The sequence below is a fragment of the Leptinotarsa decemlineata genome, unplaced genomic scaffold (genome assembly GCF_025532065.1).
Source record: "Leptinotarsa decemlineata unplaced genomic scaffold, Ldec_3_MD MMD2_tig00026374_RagTag_RagTag, whole genome shotgun sequence".
Lineage (NCBI taxonomy): Eukaryota > Metazoa > Arthropoda > Insecta > Coleoptera > Chrysomelidae > Leptinotarsa > Leptinotarsa decemlineata.
In genome coordinates, this window is record NW_027412710.1 from 1,369,311 (window position 1) to 1,386,570 (window position 17,260).

General features: G+C 33.8%; 2 protein-coding genes across 2 annotated transcripts; one reads left to right on the plus strand and one right to left on the minus strand.

Moving 5' to 3' along the window:
* Window positions 1-3,534: 3,534 nt before the first annotated feature.
* Yod1 (Yod1 deubiquitinase) lies at window positions 3,535-10,248 on the minus strand. Its single transcript, XM_023161513.2, has 2 exons — window positions 9,403-10,248; window positions 3,535-4,155 (listed from the first exon to the last, which is right to left on the minus strand). The coding sequence occupies exons 1-2, from the start codon at window positions 10,129-10,131 to the stop codon at window positions 3,943-3,945; spliced, it is 942 nt and encodes a 313-aa protein (XP_023017281.1). The 5' UTR covers window positions 10,132-10,248; the 3' UTR covers window positions 3,535-3,942.
* An 834-nt stretch (window positions 10,249-11,082) lies between these two features.
* On the plus strand, window positions 11,083-12,610 carry LOC111506447 (dolichyl-diphosphooligosaccharide--protein glycosyltransferase subunit 1). The gene has a single exon (XM_023161512.2). It carries the CDS (start codon window positions 11,161-11,163, stop codon window positions 12,541-12,543), a length of 1,383 nt encoding a protein of 460 aa, XP_023017280.1. The 5' UTR covers window positions 11,083-11,160; the 3' UTR covers window positions 12,544-12,610.
* The last annotated feature ends 4,650 nt before the right edge of the window (window positions 12,611-17,260 follow it).

Sequence of the window (17,260 nt, forward strand, 5' to 3'; positions counted from 1 at the left end):
ATAGTATTTTATAAGGCAGTTCGTAGTTGACAGTTGGAGGCATAAAGTCAAAAGTCATTTCTAGAATGCTGTGACTTCCAATGTCAACCAACAGTCTGTTGCACTCTGCAGTGAATTGATTTGTGCAATTGGCAATGTGCACAAGTCTGTATGCAGCCCATCTAGCCTCTCTCTCCAAAAAAATGTGGAGAGGAGGTAGATCTAGAAGGATGTCCATGACCGCCAACGGTGTGGTACTGGCACCACTGATAGCCAGACAAGCCTGTCTCTGTAAGGTAGAGTGCTTCGCCTGGGCCATTTTCTGTAAAGCCCTTAGCTACCAGGTAATTGCACCATAAGTGATCTGACAATCATCACATAAATCTAATGGATTTGTTTGGGACCTAAACCCCAAGTTTTACCACAAATCCTTCGACATGTCCATAGAGACAGTCTGACTTTGTGTAAAACTTTTTCCAAATGAGTCTTTTATCAAGGACGATGCCAAGATATTGCACCTCCGTTCCAAATGGAATGATCACACCATTGAGGGAAAGTGGAGTTAGATCGTCCAATTTTCTTCTCTTGGTGAAGGGGATTAACACAGTTTTGCTGGGGTTGACAGACGTCTGCTCCCTCAGGCACCAACTGTGAACAACGTCCAACGCGCTTTGGAGGATATTACAAGCTAGCCTTTCCGACGTGGACCTTGCCAGGATGACAAGGTCATCTGCATAAGCTTGCAGATCAAATTTTCTCCTGTCGAGTGCATCAAGCAGACTATTCACCAGGAGCGACCACAGAAGGGGAGATAGTACCCCACCTTGAGGGCAGCCCCTGGTGACCCTGAACCTGATAGCCTCGCCTTGAAGAGTCGTACTTGCAGTTATGTTTCCTAGCATGGCATAGATCCAGCCAGTTATGGTCGATTATACAACCTTCATAGCCAGAGACAATCCTATAGATTTAGGTAGTGCATTGTCAAATGCTCCTTCAATATCAAGAAATAGAGCAACCGCATCAACCCAAAGATATATCAATTCACAATCGAACTTTAAGAATAAACAACTAAATGAATAACAATGAACTCCCTGGCTTGCTTGAGTTGATTGACTAATTCTCTTCCAATCTTTCGGGCCCCGCGTTTTTTTCGAGTACTGCGTTTTTTTTTTTTCACCCATCTTGGTTTCTTACACCATATTTTACTTCTTCAATTTTTAGTGATAATCTAACCTCAACTGCCTCTATTATTGCTTTTAGCTCATATGATGGAATTGGCCTATACTTGATGAAAATCCATAACTAACGTATTCAAAAAACACTTTATTATTTCAACTTGCTTCCTCACAATATCAAATGTTCGTCCGTAATAATCTTTAAAAAAGAACTGAGAAAGATTATGAACATAGGTTGCTTCTTCAATATACAAGAATTTGAAAATTATTTAAAAACTATAAATAGTAGTACATAACCAATAAGTAAACCTTGTTCGCATAATTAGTAGGTATAATTGTTTAACTGCACTCTAGTTTTGTGTAAGGTCAGTTGGTATATTGTAATGTTATCGTGTATACAGTGTATTAGTATATACATGGATTTTATCTCCAGTATACTAAGTTTGTATCTGTTGTATGCTATTAAATTGTACACAATTCATATTTTATGTAATTTCCATAAGCTTACCTTGGTTTATATCCTTGTTGACATTCACAATCTATGGAAGATGTGTTTAGTATACAGCGTGACTCACGGTCGATGGTAGGTTAGACGTTTCTGGAAAACGCACGGCATGCTTTTTCTGAAAATTTCACCTCTCACATTTCCTTACCTGTTCTATCGATCTAAAATATTTTCAGCATTGCGGCGTTGCCACTTCTGTCAAAAAGTCCTAGCAATTATATTTTTCAAATGAAACACCCCGTATATTAATACATTTTTGGAATCGCTCTAGTATTTTAATACTTTTTTGTTGATAATGTCCTATACCTATCTCTATCTGTTTTCGAGATAAAACATAAATTGTGCTAAATATGGTCCAAAACATAGCCTTAATTGAAATTAAGTACATCAGTACTCTCAATTCATGAAAAGTTGATATTTCGATTATAGTTTGGACTAACCCGAAATATTCAAATAATACCAAGAAATCGACTCCATATCCTACAGGGCGTGCTGAAATTACTATTACTTCCATTGTGCATAAAAGTAGTCGAAAGTTCATTTTTTCAAATGAAACCCCCTGTATATTACTCGATAAATTGAAAGATGGTGAAAAATGCTTCGAGATTATATACATGTCCCTATCCCTAAATCGTCAAGTTTTCTCATTAAAGTCGCTTCTTCTAGAAACATTATTTTTTTTAGAATTTGGATTTAGGTAGCAGTGGAATTATCAAGCTTATAGCAGTTCGGTTACTTTTATAAGTAATTTACAAAGAGTTATCGACGGTGTTTCGAATCATCTTTCAAAATGAATGCAAATATCGATTATTCAAACGAAGTTCTTATGAAATTATTTATTATACACATGAACAAAGTGATCAAATCATTGTCAGAACGTGTAAAAAATTCAACCAAATGTATCCTGAATTAACACCAATGAACTAGAGAAAGTTTGTAAGGTTACCTACCATCGACCGTGAGTCACGCTGTATATACCTTATACATTTTATTTTATGTATTTCTGACTTACCTAATCCATGTAATGGTGGCAATGAAGGAGAAAATAAATATCTATCTATCTATCTTCATTGTGAGATTTTCACCAAACAGTTTTACAAAAACGCCATACAATGGCTTCTTCGGGCTTGTCTTTACTCCAACACGCTGTATGGCAAAACACGTGTTGCGCCTTCGTCAAACTGTTTAGTGAAAATCTCACAATTAAGTGTATTTTAAATAAGTTAGGATATCAATGGTTCTATTGGCAAAATCGATGTAAGTCCAGTGAAATTTCAATAAACACAATGAAGTTTTGGTAAATCTAGTGGTAAAATGGATTTAGTGATAAAATCGATATGAATCCAGTGAAATTAAGTAAATATATTGATTTTTTTTTGGGTAAATCTAGTAACAAAATAAACAGGATTTCAATGAATCTAGTGGCAAAATCGACGGAAACCTAAATGAAATTTTATTAAATATAATGAATTCTGAAAGATCTACTGACAGAATTAACAGGATTCCAACGAATCTAGTGACAAAATCAACAGGAATTCAATAAATCTAGTGGCAAGATCAACAAGTTGGATTCGGTTGTCGTACTATATAAATATATATTTATATATATATATATATATATATATATATATATATATATATATATATATATATATATATATATATATAAAACTATATAAATTTCTGGGAAAATCTAGTGACTTCTGAGGAAATCTAGTAATTTTCGTGGGCCCTAGAACCCCCATAGCATACCTGCTGATAGCCAATTTTGTTTTATATTAATATGTTAGCGTGAAATTACTGCATCTCATTTAAGATCTCCCATTCAATTCCTCAATTTCAAGGATAATGCTAGTTCAATGAAACCCAAAATCATTCTCTTCAAAATTCGACTTTATTCATTTCAGTTCCATCTCTAGTTATATCAGTCAGTTTCCTGGTCAACCAAAATCAATATTATAGGTTAGAAAGTATGAGACATCAAGTACAAGAAAACCAACAAAGAACTTCTTTCAATAAGTTATTTAGCAAAATTTATAAATTTTCAATAAAAAAATTTATTATAACACCATATCTAGCACCCAAAAATATTTTGACAAAATGTACTAATTTGTATACAGAATTTTTGTGACGCAGGTTATTCCATTTCAATTGAAGTGTAATTTCAAAAAAAAATATTACCCTGCTTATTTCAAATGTCCCTCGATATCTCTCAGCTTATCACAGTTGAAATCGAAATAATTTTGTGCCTAACTGAAGAAACTTGATTATTAATACACATTATTACACTTCTCCAAAATTGGTATGCCCAGTACTGTGAGCGTGTTCTTGTGCCGCTACCTGTCCCCTCAACAGAATGTTACACACCATACACTTCAACGTAAATTTGTCCACATCTGTGAATTGTCTGCTTGATTTTGCTTCTAGAGCAAGTTGTTCAGCTGATCTCAACAGTCGATCATCATCACTGGGAAAAATTGTTAGACTTTTATTTCCCTAAAATAAAAATGATGCCATGATTAGGAAAACAGAGTAAAGAAAATGTTGGTGGTATGAAGCTTTAAAAACATCACAATTAATTTAGATGGTTATGATCTACTCAAAATACCAAAAATTTTAAATTCGTATTATTTCCTACTTCAAAAAATATCTGGTTTGGCAATATTAGCTGTAGAGCAAGATATCCTAGATAAAATCGAATTTGAAGAGTTGAATTCTTAACTGAATAGAATATCCTGAATAGATGTAAAACAAAATCAATGTTATTAGGCGATATAAATGTTGACCTGCTCAAAAGTACCTCCTCAGAGTTTGATACCTATGTACCACTTGATGGATTTAAGATTAGTAATGTGAGTGAAGAGAATTATGCAACACGATCAACATCAAATTCCAAATCTATCCTAGATCACCTGTTAACAAACAAAAACATAGACTGTCACATAACAATCTCTAACCATATAACTAATCATAAAATCTTATATATACAACTTAAAACTAACGCCAAATATCCACAGACTAATAGAAAGATATCACACAAACCTTCTGTACTCAATCAAAATAACTTCAAACAAAAATTCCAACAGCTGATAAACATCCACGATATAAATAGTTTTGAAAAACTATCGAACAGCCATACAGGTTTGTAAAAAAGAATCAACAACACAATATGAAATAAAATATAAGGAAGGTAAGGATTGGATTACAAGGGAATTTCTAGAATTAATAAAAAACGTGATAAATTATATTCAGAAAAAATAGAACATCTTAATCAGGATATACTCAGGGATTTCCGAATACAGAAAAATATTGTAGAGAAAAAACGCAAAAAACTGAAACAGGATACTTTGAAAAGAAATGGAGCAATACATGCAATAACCAGAAAAGGCAATGAAAACTCATCAATAATCTTATTAAAGGCAATAACCAAAGTAATCAGATAACTAATTTGGAAATTGAGTGACAAATTCTTGATAATCCCAAAAATATAGCTGAAAAAATTAACAAATATTTCGTTGATATTGGTAAATCAATAATGAATAGTGTAAACCTGCAAACAGCGTCATCTACTGAGTTGGAGGAAATCACAAGTGATTGTTCAATGTACCTATACAATACAAACTCCCAAGAAGTTCAGGAAGAATTATATAAGTTGAATAAAAATGCAGCACCTGGTTATGATAACATAAATACTAACGATCTCCTAACACTCAAGGATTATATTATACCTATTTTAGTCAAATTAATAAATGAATCTTTCAAACAAGGCATATTCCCAGATATTCTCAAAGTCAGCAGGGTAACACCTACAAACAAGTCAGGACCAAATAACATTATTGATAACTATAGACCTATTTCAGTAGTTCCGACTCTGTCAAAAGTAATAGAAGTTATTTTAAAGAAACGTATTATCAATTACATGAAAAAATGTGTTGCCTTTGACAATTACCAATACGAATTCCAAGAATATAGTAGCACCCTGACTGCAACTATAGACTTCATTAACCACATTGCTTCTTCACTGGATGATAAATACTACACTATTGCTGTATTTGTTGATCTACGAAGAGCATTTGATGTTGTTGATTTCTCTATATTACTTGAAAAAATTGAAGAAATGGGAATAAGAGAAAATGCTCTCTCTTTATTAAAAACATACCTTCTAGATCGCAAACAATTCACAATGGTTGATGGCATTTCGAGCCAAACTGAAACTACCAAATCACGTGTGCCCCAAGGCTCAGTCCTTGGACCCCTACTCTATACATTACATGTTCTGTCATTGAAAACTGCTAACATTATAGGTAGATACTTTAAATTCGCAGGTGATACTGTTCTTGTATATAAGGGTAAACACTTGAAACAACTCGAAACACTAGTAAATACCGACCTTGAAAGGTATCACAGATGGCTTGCAAAAATAAACTTCAGATCAATGTGAAGAAGACTACTTTTATAATCTTCTCTTAGAAAAACATGAAACAACAGGACATCATTGTGGAAGATAGGAGACAAAGAAATATCAAGAGTCCATAATACCAAATATCTGGGACTAATAATCGATGAAAACCTATGCGGGAATAACCATATCACCCATGTAGAAAAAAAAGTAATTCCAATGGTTAGTGTCCTATATCGTTGTAGAATCTACTTACGTCCAAATATACAGTGCATATTTCTTATCAATTTTTAGCTATTTAATTCCTATATGGGGTACATGTGGACAGACATTCAAAAAAGTAAAAATACTTCAAAACAAAACCGTGAATATGTTATTCAGGCTTGACTACACAACTTCACCTGATACTTTATACAGTGTAACCAAGATACTGCCTATTCAGGATGTTCTAGAAATCGAGCAAGGTAAATTTGCATACAAGGTTATACATGAACAAGTAAAATGTAATACCAACTTCACTTTCGTTAATCAGCTCCACAAATACAATACTCGTACCCTATAATGTCTCTTTAGAACCTGTACGTATATGTACTAATATTTGCTTAAATAATCCCCTTACACTATGCATGAAAACTTATAATAATTCTCTTCCCAAGGAAATAACAGATATCCCTAATTTTAGTATCTTCAAGAGATTGCATTATCTGAATAAAGTTCTTAAAAAAACTGTCTATAGTAATTGAATGTTTTTTGTTTGGTTTGATTTTTCTTTGTGACTGATCCCAAAAGGAATAACATTTTTGTTCTTTGAATCGCAAATTAAGGGATGTCTTCGGGAAAACATCTCTTTGTTCTGTGAAAATTGATGTTTCGTCAACGACTCAGTTGGCATTCTCAAGATATGTTGATTTGTCCATATGAGCGTAACTGGTGTTCAGATAAGTCTGAAGATATTTTTATGTTGTTTATTGCGTAGAACCTACGCCGTAGGTTATATCAACGAACTCATCTTTCTTTTTTATCCCATCTATTGAAGTATGGCCCCTTAACTGATAGTCATTGTTCTTTCTCACCAATGATTTTTGTACTAGAAATATTAATTGAATCATGTTTTTTATTTTCAATGGCTTCTTCAAGTAACACTTTGTGAGATTTTCACTGGACAGTTTACAAAACTGCAACACGTGTTTCGTTATACAATAGCTTCCTCAAGAGTTATCATACTAACCAAATTCTACTTCATTTGTGCTTCATGTAATAAAAATTTGAATCATATGTAATAAACTAACTACCAAACAGATTTTGAAGAAGAGAAGAATTCAATTCTATTTGGTCATTCAGTAAATTTTAAGAATTCTTAAATCTATTATTTTGTAAGCACTCCAAAAGATGGAGTTCCAAAATTTTTCTTCCAAATGTAATACTTCATAGTGTTGATTGAACTCACACCCTTTCTCAAGACATGGTTTGCAAATGTGGAATTTGTCTTCACATTCAAGAAACTACTCCAGTTTTTTATTCTTTAGGAAAAGGTTCTTCCTTTTCTTTATTGTTTTCAATGAATTTGCAAATTATTATTTGTCCGGTAAGCCACGTCCAAGTCTGTCCTTTTTGGTGAGTTCACCAAAGTCTGTCAATGTTCTATAATGCATAGTATTTTTTAATTTCTGGTTTTTTTTGCTTCGATCTACAGGCATACAAACCTGTGGACTACGGAAAATTGCTTTCACACAGTTACCTTATAACTGTTGTTGATAGGTTAGGTCCAAAGTGAGTGGATCTATTGGACTGTCCGAGAATATTTTCATTGGTTGGTTTCTTCCAATATATCCGCACACAATTCAATAGCGTAAATTTCTACTTGAAATACAGTTGCATAGGTTCTTAGGCAAGTTGATATCTCTGATCAGGGTCTGCGACTAAAAACATCTGCACCAGAACCGGAAGGTGTTTTTGGACCAACAACTATCTGCTTGATAGCGATTTGTTCGATAAATCTCAGTTCTTTCTGAAAATCACTTTCTGTCAGTGGTGACCTCAACAGCCTGTGAAGCATAATATTGAAACAATTCATCTTCAAGATATGCAATTTTCTCGTTCAACAATGCAATTACACAGTTCTTGTCACTTATGATAATGTTTTTATCATGTATAATTTGCCTAAGCAGCTTATTTTCCATTTTTTCGAAAGTATCGTCGGTTTCCAGGTCATCACATGACTGCGGAAGTTTTTTATTGTCACAGCAAATTATTTTTGAATTTATTCTTTGACCACATGATGGAAGGTAGTTCGATTCACAGTTTATACACTTAACACCACTACGACTTTTTTACAATATTTGCCTCCGAGTCAATCAGTGCCATCAGTATTTTATTTTCTGATGGATTCGGCCTTTACTTGATGAAGATCCATAGTAATTTCAAAAACTACACCTTAACGATTTGATCTCCAGAAACTTTATTTGAAAAATATATCACTTTCATATATCACTACAAATCACTTGAAAAAGCTAATGTCTTAGCGAAACATGTTGTGATATATTTTTCAAATAAAGTTTGTGGAGATCAAATCGTTGAGGTGTAGTTTTTGAAATCAGTATTTTATATTATGCAGTAACTTTTCGGAATGAATTTTTCAGTTTGTGGAAGATTAAATACCTACCCAAGAAATAGCAATTGTATCAGACATACGTCCAACTAATTATCTCGATTCTTGTAAAACACTATTCAAAGAACTTGAAATATTAATTGTAATATATATTCTAGAAACTGTTGCAAAAATAAAAAACAAATCAGTGGATTTGTGTTTCACCGATTATACTATTTCACTAGACAAAACAATAATTTTGAACTTCCTAGACTTACTTTCGCTCTATTTAAACTTTGTTTCCTTTGTAATTGATGTAAAAAAAAGTTCAAACATTTACCTGATTAAATCAAAGATACTGATTTCATGAAGGCAGTTAAAACTATTAATTGAGCCTCACTACCTTCATGAAAATATTTAAATGACTGCATAATTTAGTTGCACTGTTTAAAATTTTATTATTCTAATAATTTTGCTTATGTTTCAACCTTCCAATTTGCATTTCAGATATATTAACTTCTGAAATTTGATTCATATTTCACACCATTGTATTTATGTTTTGTAACTTATTAATTGAGATTTTTTTTCGTGTTTTCAAACCTTTTGTTTTTTTTATTTTGTTGTAGACCACAATGAATATGTGTTCCCTTTCACAGTTTCATGACGAAAGTATGTGTTTTCAATATGCATTTGGGTTATTAAAAATTGTTTCTATTGTGTAAATGTCAAATAAGTTTGTTGAACACAAAAAACTCACATCCAATGATTCCAAATAAAGGGGATCATAGTGAATACCATCAAACATCAAAAAAACTCTGTGTGGAAAATTCTGATCTTCTCCAAACTTATTAATGATAGTATTGATTGTATCAATTACAGCTATTTCAATACCGTAATGATTTGATAATATTGATAATTCTATTGCACCGCCCCAAGACTTATCATCTTTGATCCAAGCACAATATTCATCTATAGGTTTTCCAAGTATTGCCTCATCATATTGATGACAGTCTGTTTTGATGGTTTCTGCTACCAACTCTCTCATATATGGTGCAGCGGTTCCAGTTTCATCCATTTTACCATTCAATACAAAATATATACTACTGAATAAACACGAATTATCCGCAGGCACTGTAAATTTCATCAGTATTCCAGGGCAGTCAGTAGATATTTCACTATGGAATTTGGCACTGTCAAGTGAAGAATTTGTAGACTCATTCGAATTATAGGTATTGTTTACAGGAACTTGGTTTTCCTCAAGAATAAGGGTATCTCCTGACTTGACTCCACATTTTTCAAGTTTTAAATGATCTTGAGTTACATCCAAAGTTTTAGGGGGAAATCCAGTAAGAATGTGGAGTCTGTTTATTGGAATACTTGATAAACCAGAGAGAGTTTTTTTCAGATCTATTAGGGTACTTTCGTTCGTCAAAGTATTCACAACTTGCTGGCCATTTTTCATTTTGATTCTTAAAGCAAACGTCATTATCAAATCACTTTGGATGTATTCAAATATACTTAATAAGGATACCTCAAAATTTGAGTACTGTTAAATGAGTGAAATTATAATATAGACTGGCCATTGAAAAGAGAACATTGACTTCAACAACTAAAAAAGATGAAGAGATTCTAGTTTTGACATATGTCACTCATACACTTAACGTCAAATACAACCATAGTATAATTATACTATGAATGTAGCAAACGGACTCAGCTACTTAAACATAACGATGTTTAGTCTCTTCTATGACATTTTGAATTCTCAGAAAATAAATCTGGTTTATTACTTAGACACTCTTAGGTATCTCGTGATATTTATTTTTATAAGGGTTGCAGCGGGTAATATATTTTCGACCCTTATGAATAGGGAGTTTGATTGTATATGAAGTTCTTAAAACATAGACACAGTTAATTTTAATGATTTTTCTGTTAAATGGCTTCTGTCTAGTTGATTTTGAGATTATTACTGAAAGCTGATAAAGGTTCCCTTCTTCTAAGAAAATACATGTGTTTTGGTATTTAATATCTGACGAAAAATAATACACCTAACTTATACTTTATAACGCCTGTACGCGTGCGCGCGCGCGTGTTTGCGTGTGTGTGTGACACGCCATAAAGACCCCAGCTTTGAATAAAATTGTTCAAGTGTATTTCTCTAATTGGTTTTTTCCCTTTTTTGTATTATCGTCTCCACATATTGAAAAACCTATCATGATTTTTCCGTAGACGGTCACCACGCTACAAATAACCTACCGTTTCTCAAGTCTTAGTGAGTAGTCACGATAGCTAATCGCCCTCCTTATGGCTTATATATGCTGCTGATCGGGTATATTCTTAAAAAAAAATACGACTTTTGAGTTGAGATCTATGACTTCGCTCTCCAACATGTTGGCGACTCTGTTTCAGGTTGGTTATTTTGATGATCTAGCGAGTTGACGTTGACAATTGATGATGTGTCAGTCGATAATGTTGAAGTGAGTTGTGAACGTGTTGAACTCAAAAATTAAAAGTAAAAATGAAGAGAATATCATTGTTTTTAGTCTTTTGGGCTTTTGCGAATGCTTCAGAAAAAATTAAAAGTCAGCTTGTTAATAAAAATGTCGAACGATCCATTGATTTAACATCACAATTGGTGAAAATCAGTACCACTATAACCCTGGAGAATACCGGCAAAGATCCTATCCGGAGCTTTTTGATCGCAGAAGAACCAAGAAATCTTGGTAATGTTTCATTTCGTAGTGTGAAGGATTCTTCTAAAAATGATTTGAAGTTTACACCATCAGATGTAGACAATCATGAGGATAAGAAATTTTATAATGTCATTCTCAAACAATCAATAGAACCTGGACGTTCAGTTAGTGTTGTAATGGAAGAAGTGCTGATGAAGAGTTTGGAACCTTATCCTAACAGTATTACTCAAAAAGAAAAACAGTTGGTTCGCTATTTTGGTAATCACTATTTCTACTCTCCATATTTTACAACAAAACAGAAAACTGATGTCACCCTCAGCTCTAGAGGGGTTGAGAATTACACAAAACTCAAACCAGTTTCATTATCCGATTCTACAATATCTTACGGACCTTATTCCAGCATACAACCTTTCACAGATGATGAAATGGTTATACATTATGAAAGTAATGCCCCCTTTTTGACAGTCACAAGGTTGGAAAGGTTCATCGAGGTATCACACTGGGGAAATATAGCAGTAGAAGAACATATTGAAATTAGGCATACAGGAGCGAAACTGAAAGGTCCATTTTCAAGATATGATTATCAAAGAGATACAAGTTCCGTACATCACAGTATAAAAGCTTACCGTACCATCCTACCTGCCTCTGCCCATAGTATTTACTACAGAGACAGTAATGGAAATATATCTACATCGTCAGTGAGACCAAGAAAAGAGTGGATCGAACTTGAATTGAGGCCTAGGTTTCCTCTCTTTGGAGGTTGGCAGAGTTCTTACATTCTTGGATACAGTGTACCAAGCTATCAGTACCTGTTCAAATCGGACAAGGGAGACAATATATTAAACATGAGAATAATAGACCATGTTTTTGATGATATGTTTGTTGAAGAACTTGTAACTTCTGTGGTTTTACCAGTTGGTGTCTCCGACATTAGAGTTAAAACTCCATATGAAGTTGAACGTCTACCCGATGAAGTCACACACAAATATCTGGACAATATCGGCCGCACAGTCATCAAGTTGAGGAAGACTAACCTAGTAGAGCAACACATCCAAGATCTGGAGATATCCTACACCTGGAAACCACATCTTCTTCTGCATGAACCTGTTCTGCTATCTATTGCACTGTTCCTATTATTTGTTATTGTTATAGTTTGGGTTAGATTAGATTTTTCATTAGGAGTCCATGACCAAAGTAAAAGAGAGTGAAGTTTTTGTGAATAAGTATAATTTCCTTGTTTGAAATGATTTTTCAATAAAGTTTTTGATAACTCTTTATACTTAATCGAAAATGTAACGTTTAATTAGTTATTCTGAGTGTAACCAGCAGAAGTAAAGTATTATGCAGTTTCAATAGAGCAAAAGTTTAGCCAATCGACCGATGTTCAAACACAAGGTATCAAAACGGGAGTTACATTTCTAGGGATTACCCTTAACCATAAATTGTGCTGCTAAAGTCATATTAATTTCTTAACTTTCAAGTGTTTTGTTCACACTGAAAAGACTGAAACATATTTTATTTCCTGTTCTGTTTGGTTTTCCAGTTTGAGAAAACTAGTCTAATTTAATAGCTTACCAAAAAGAGATTCTGAAAACCTAATATGAACCATACAACCATTTTTTGATTATGAAAAACGGCGTTTTTTGTTCATTTGATTTTCTTTTTCGAAATCCTAAATAATCACATTTTTAAAGTCTAAACTACCATATTTTTCCAAAAAAAAACACAGTTTTTTTTCTTAAATTTGTCGTCATCGAACCTAGCCCAACAAGTCACCAACCTAACCTTGTCCAACTCAATGTCTAAGTCAATCCACCGCAAATGATCTAACCCAACAAATCATCTCAACCTCCAAGACCACCCCAAATTGGCCTAACCCAAGTCACCCCACCCTGGTCTACCCCAAAACCCACCCCAATCCGAGGAGTGAAAAATTTTGGAATCCGGAAAAACAGTTTTTTCGACTGATTGGATCCTCAGGAATCGTTTGCAATACTACGATTCGGATTTTAAATCGCAGCAATTCGACATTTCACCAGGAGTTTATGTTGAAAATGGAGAACTTGATCAAAAAGCGGTTATCGCTATCATATTTTACGCCTCTTAAATAGCCTAATGCAACACATACACACATATATTGGGCCACTTTTTTAATGGGACTTTATTGGTAATATTTAAACCATAAGAGTTAGAAGGTCAGTCAAATGGACAAAAAGTTGCATTCATAGAAACACTGTCAAGTGGTTCAAACAAATCGAGAATATCAGGGCCGGTTATTGAGATATAAAATTAAATTTCGTAATTTTGATTTTTCTTTTTTCACCACGTTATTTCAAATATTTGACTTATCCAGATTTCAAATCCAACGTCTCGTACTCTCTGGAGTACCATCAACCTCATTTTTTTCAATACAGACCTGCATATTTTATGACATTTTTTGAAATAACTTTTCACGATAAATAATACAATGTCATTCCAAATTTCTTTGGTTCGGATCCGTATTAAATTTACCTTTGGTGAAATCAACAACATGCAATACATGTCGATGAGAAAATAATAGTTATTCATTATACAAGGGAAAAAAGTATTAGATTTTAGCTCGAGGTTGTGTTGTCTCCCGACGCGAAGCGTGTAAACACAAGATCTATCAACTGAAACCACAAATGTGCGGTTGGCTCCTGCTGGTGGCTCCGTGCATTTGTATTTCTATCTTTTGGTAACCAAGTATTGCCCATCCTTACACTTGGCTGCACCATACTGATGATGGGCCAAAAGCCCGAAACACGTGTCTATGGTTTGCCACTTTCTTGAGTGCTATGTCCGATTAATAACTTCTATTTCTATATCAAGACACTCAATAACTTTCATATTTGTATAATTTCCTGGACTCGGATGTCCCGCAGGTATCTATTGCTTCCTCCGTGGTGATTTTGATAGTTTTCTTGTAATCACAATCTATCAATTGAAGCCACGCATGTGCAGTTGGCTCCTGCTGGTGCTGGTATATATATATATATATATATATATATATATATATATATATATATATATATATATATATATATCATGCACACTCGATTTTATCGAGTGTGCATGATATAAATCAAAAATTAAACAATTTGTGGACACAACACTCAAAAAAGGGGGGCAAACCGTGGACACGTGTTTCTGGCTATTGGCCTCATCAGCGCGGTGCAGCCAAGTGTAAAGATGGGAAACACTTGTTTTGCCGAAATCAGGAAACAACACAAACGCACGGAGTCAACAACAGGAGCCAACCGCACATTTGTGGTTCCAGTTAGAAGACCTAGAATTCCCAGGCTACATCTAACATGACCACGGAGGCAGCTATAGCTACCTGCGTGACATCCGGGTCCAGGATAAATACAAATAGAGATTTTATCGAGTGTGCATGATATAAATCAAAAATTAAACAATTTGTGGACACAACACTCAAAAAAGGGGGGCAAACCGCGGACACGTGTTTCTGGCTATTGGCCTCATCAGCGCGGTGCAGCCAAGTGTAAAGATGGGAAACACTTGTTTGCCGAAATCAGGAAACAACACAAACGCACGGAGTCAACAACAGGAGCCAACCGCACATTTGTGGTTCCAGTTAGAAGACCTAGAATTCCCAGGCTACATCTAACATGACCACGGAGGCAGCTATAGCTACCTGCGTGACATCCGGGTCCAGGATAAATACAAATAGAGATTTTATCGAGTGTGCATGATATAAAACAAAAATTAAACAATTTGTGGACACAAATGATATATATATATATATATATATATATATATATATATATATATATATATATATATATATATCAGACCCTTATTCACATCATGCGCGCATTTGAATCCTGCACGCTTTCTACTACTCCATCTTTTCCCAAAAATTATTCACTCCTAAAAATATAACCCTTTCAAATCAAATAAGATTCCTCATGGCTGGGATTAAATCAAATAGGTGAATGAATGTCATTACGATGTCATCGATGACATAAGCAGATCAAGCTTATTCCGTGACATTCAAAATCGTAATTCATGACTGAAGTGTGTGTATTTTCTATAATGTTATCCAATTTGGTACTGAAGAGCCTTAGGGCAAGTGTCTCAAGGCGAAACATCGGTGTATACCAGTAAGGGTGACAGTGTTCCATGTGAGTACAATTTATTACCATTCATTCAAAGTAGAACTCATGTGAATGATATCTGATTTTTATTCCACAACGAATGTTTGAAATACAAACTGAATAGAGAAAAGTATCTTCTGTATAATTCAGTGTTCATATAGAAGTATTTGTTTCGAAAGAATTTTTTTCTTTCGTGTAATTCAATGTTTATATGAAAGTAGCTGTTTCAGGAGGACTTTCTTTCAGTTTGTGTCTGAAAGTTACTTCTTTGCATGATCTACACATCCATGTATGGAGTTACTTATTTTCAAATTGATTACTTTCCTTCCTTTCTTTGGAAGATTCTCTCATCCATTTTTTTGTATCAGATGGAGTAGTAGAAAGCCAAAAACTTTCTTTTCCCAATAAGCACAATATTATTTAAGTGTTGTTTCCTTTTATTTGTATTGAATATTCCTATACATGGTGGAAGGACAAGGACCTTGGTCCAAAGTAGAATAATTCCCATTATTATTTTTATAATTACCAAAATTTATTTTTGTTTATGCATACCCTAACGGGCATATAAGCATTCAGCCAATTTTTGGATAGCTAAATAAGAGAATTAATATATTATAGTAGTAACTAATCCCTTGGCTTTCATTTTTTCGAAAGTTGGTAAATTTTGCTGGTGGGGTTGGGAAAATTTGGTTTTCTTCCCCCCCCTGGTTTTTTTTCACTACGGCCCTGATCGAAACTATCATTTATTTAAATATTACTGGAGTTCTTTCCTAACACCAAACCGTTATTTTAACACCTCGACATGTGTTTTGATCAAGAGGAAGATCTTCCTCTTGAAGATGATCACTTGGTGATTGAAGCATGTATCGAAGGGTGTTAAAATAACGGTTTGGTATTGGGAAAAACTCCAGTAATATTCATTACTACACCAACGGTTCCAAACAGTGCATCTAAAGTATCATTTATTGGAAAAAAATTTATGATTTTCCGAAAGTAAATGAAAATTAGTGAAGTAAGTGTTCGAAATTCACAACATTTTAAAATGCACTCTGCGGTTCTGGAACTCAAACTTGTTATACTTACATTTGCTTATTTCATCTCCTTGAATACTTTCCAATGCATTATTTATCAATCTTCTCGCGAGTAATCATTATTATCGAATTTGTCATTTGTTCCGTTGAAACAAATTACATAATTGAAATGTTTTTTCAAGATCAACACGATATGGTTTTTGCAAGGTTCGGAGTTTAAATCTGGCCACAGTTCTCAATCTTTGTTCTGGATTCAGTTGAATTTGGGTCAGATCATTAGGTAATATCGTTGAAAGCCTTGTTTTTTTTTTGTGAATACAGTGTGTAAAAGCCAAATGAAATGAATTCATTATTTCAGTTACTGTACATATTTTTAAAATTCCCGAAACACGTCAAATGACATTCTTCAACGTAAAAATGCCACCCCTACCTTCAACCCCCTTCGAGTGACAGGTACAACCCCCAATTTTTTAAATGGAAAGTATAGGTTTGAGGTTTATTGCAACAATTGAGATGAAATAAATTAAAATCATGTGGTTACCGAAATTCGATAAAATATATTCAAAAACTAAAATGTAATGCAAAACGTAATGAAATGTAGAATACGAAAAAGAACTATGGATGTTAACGAGGTAGATGTTCAAAATGTTCACCGCGAACGTCTTGGCAACATCCAAATAAAACTGTCTTCTAACATTATTTAACATATTAGCATTGTATATCATATATATAAAAATGGATGTTTGTTGGTTGGT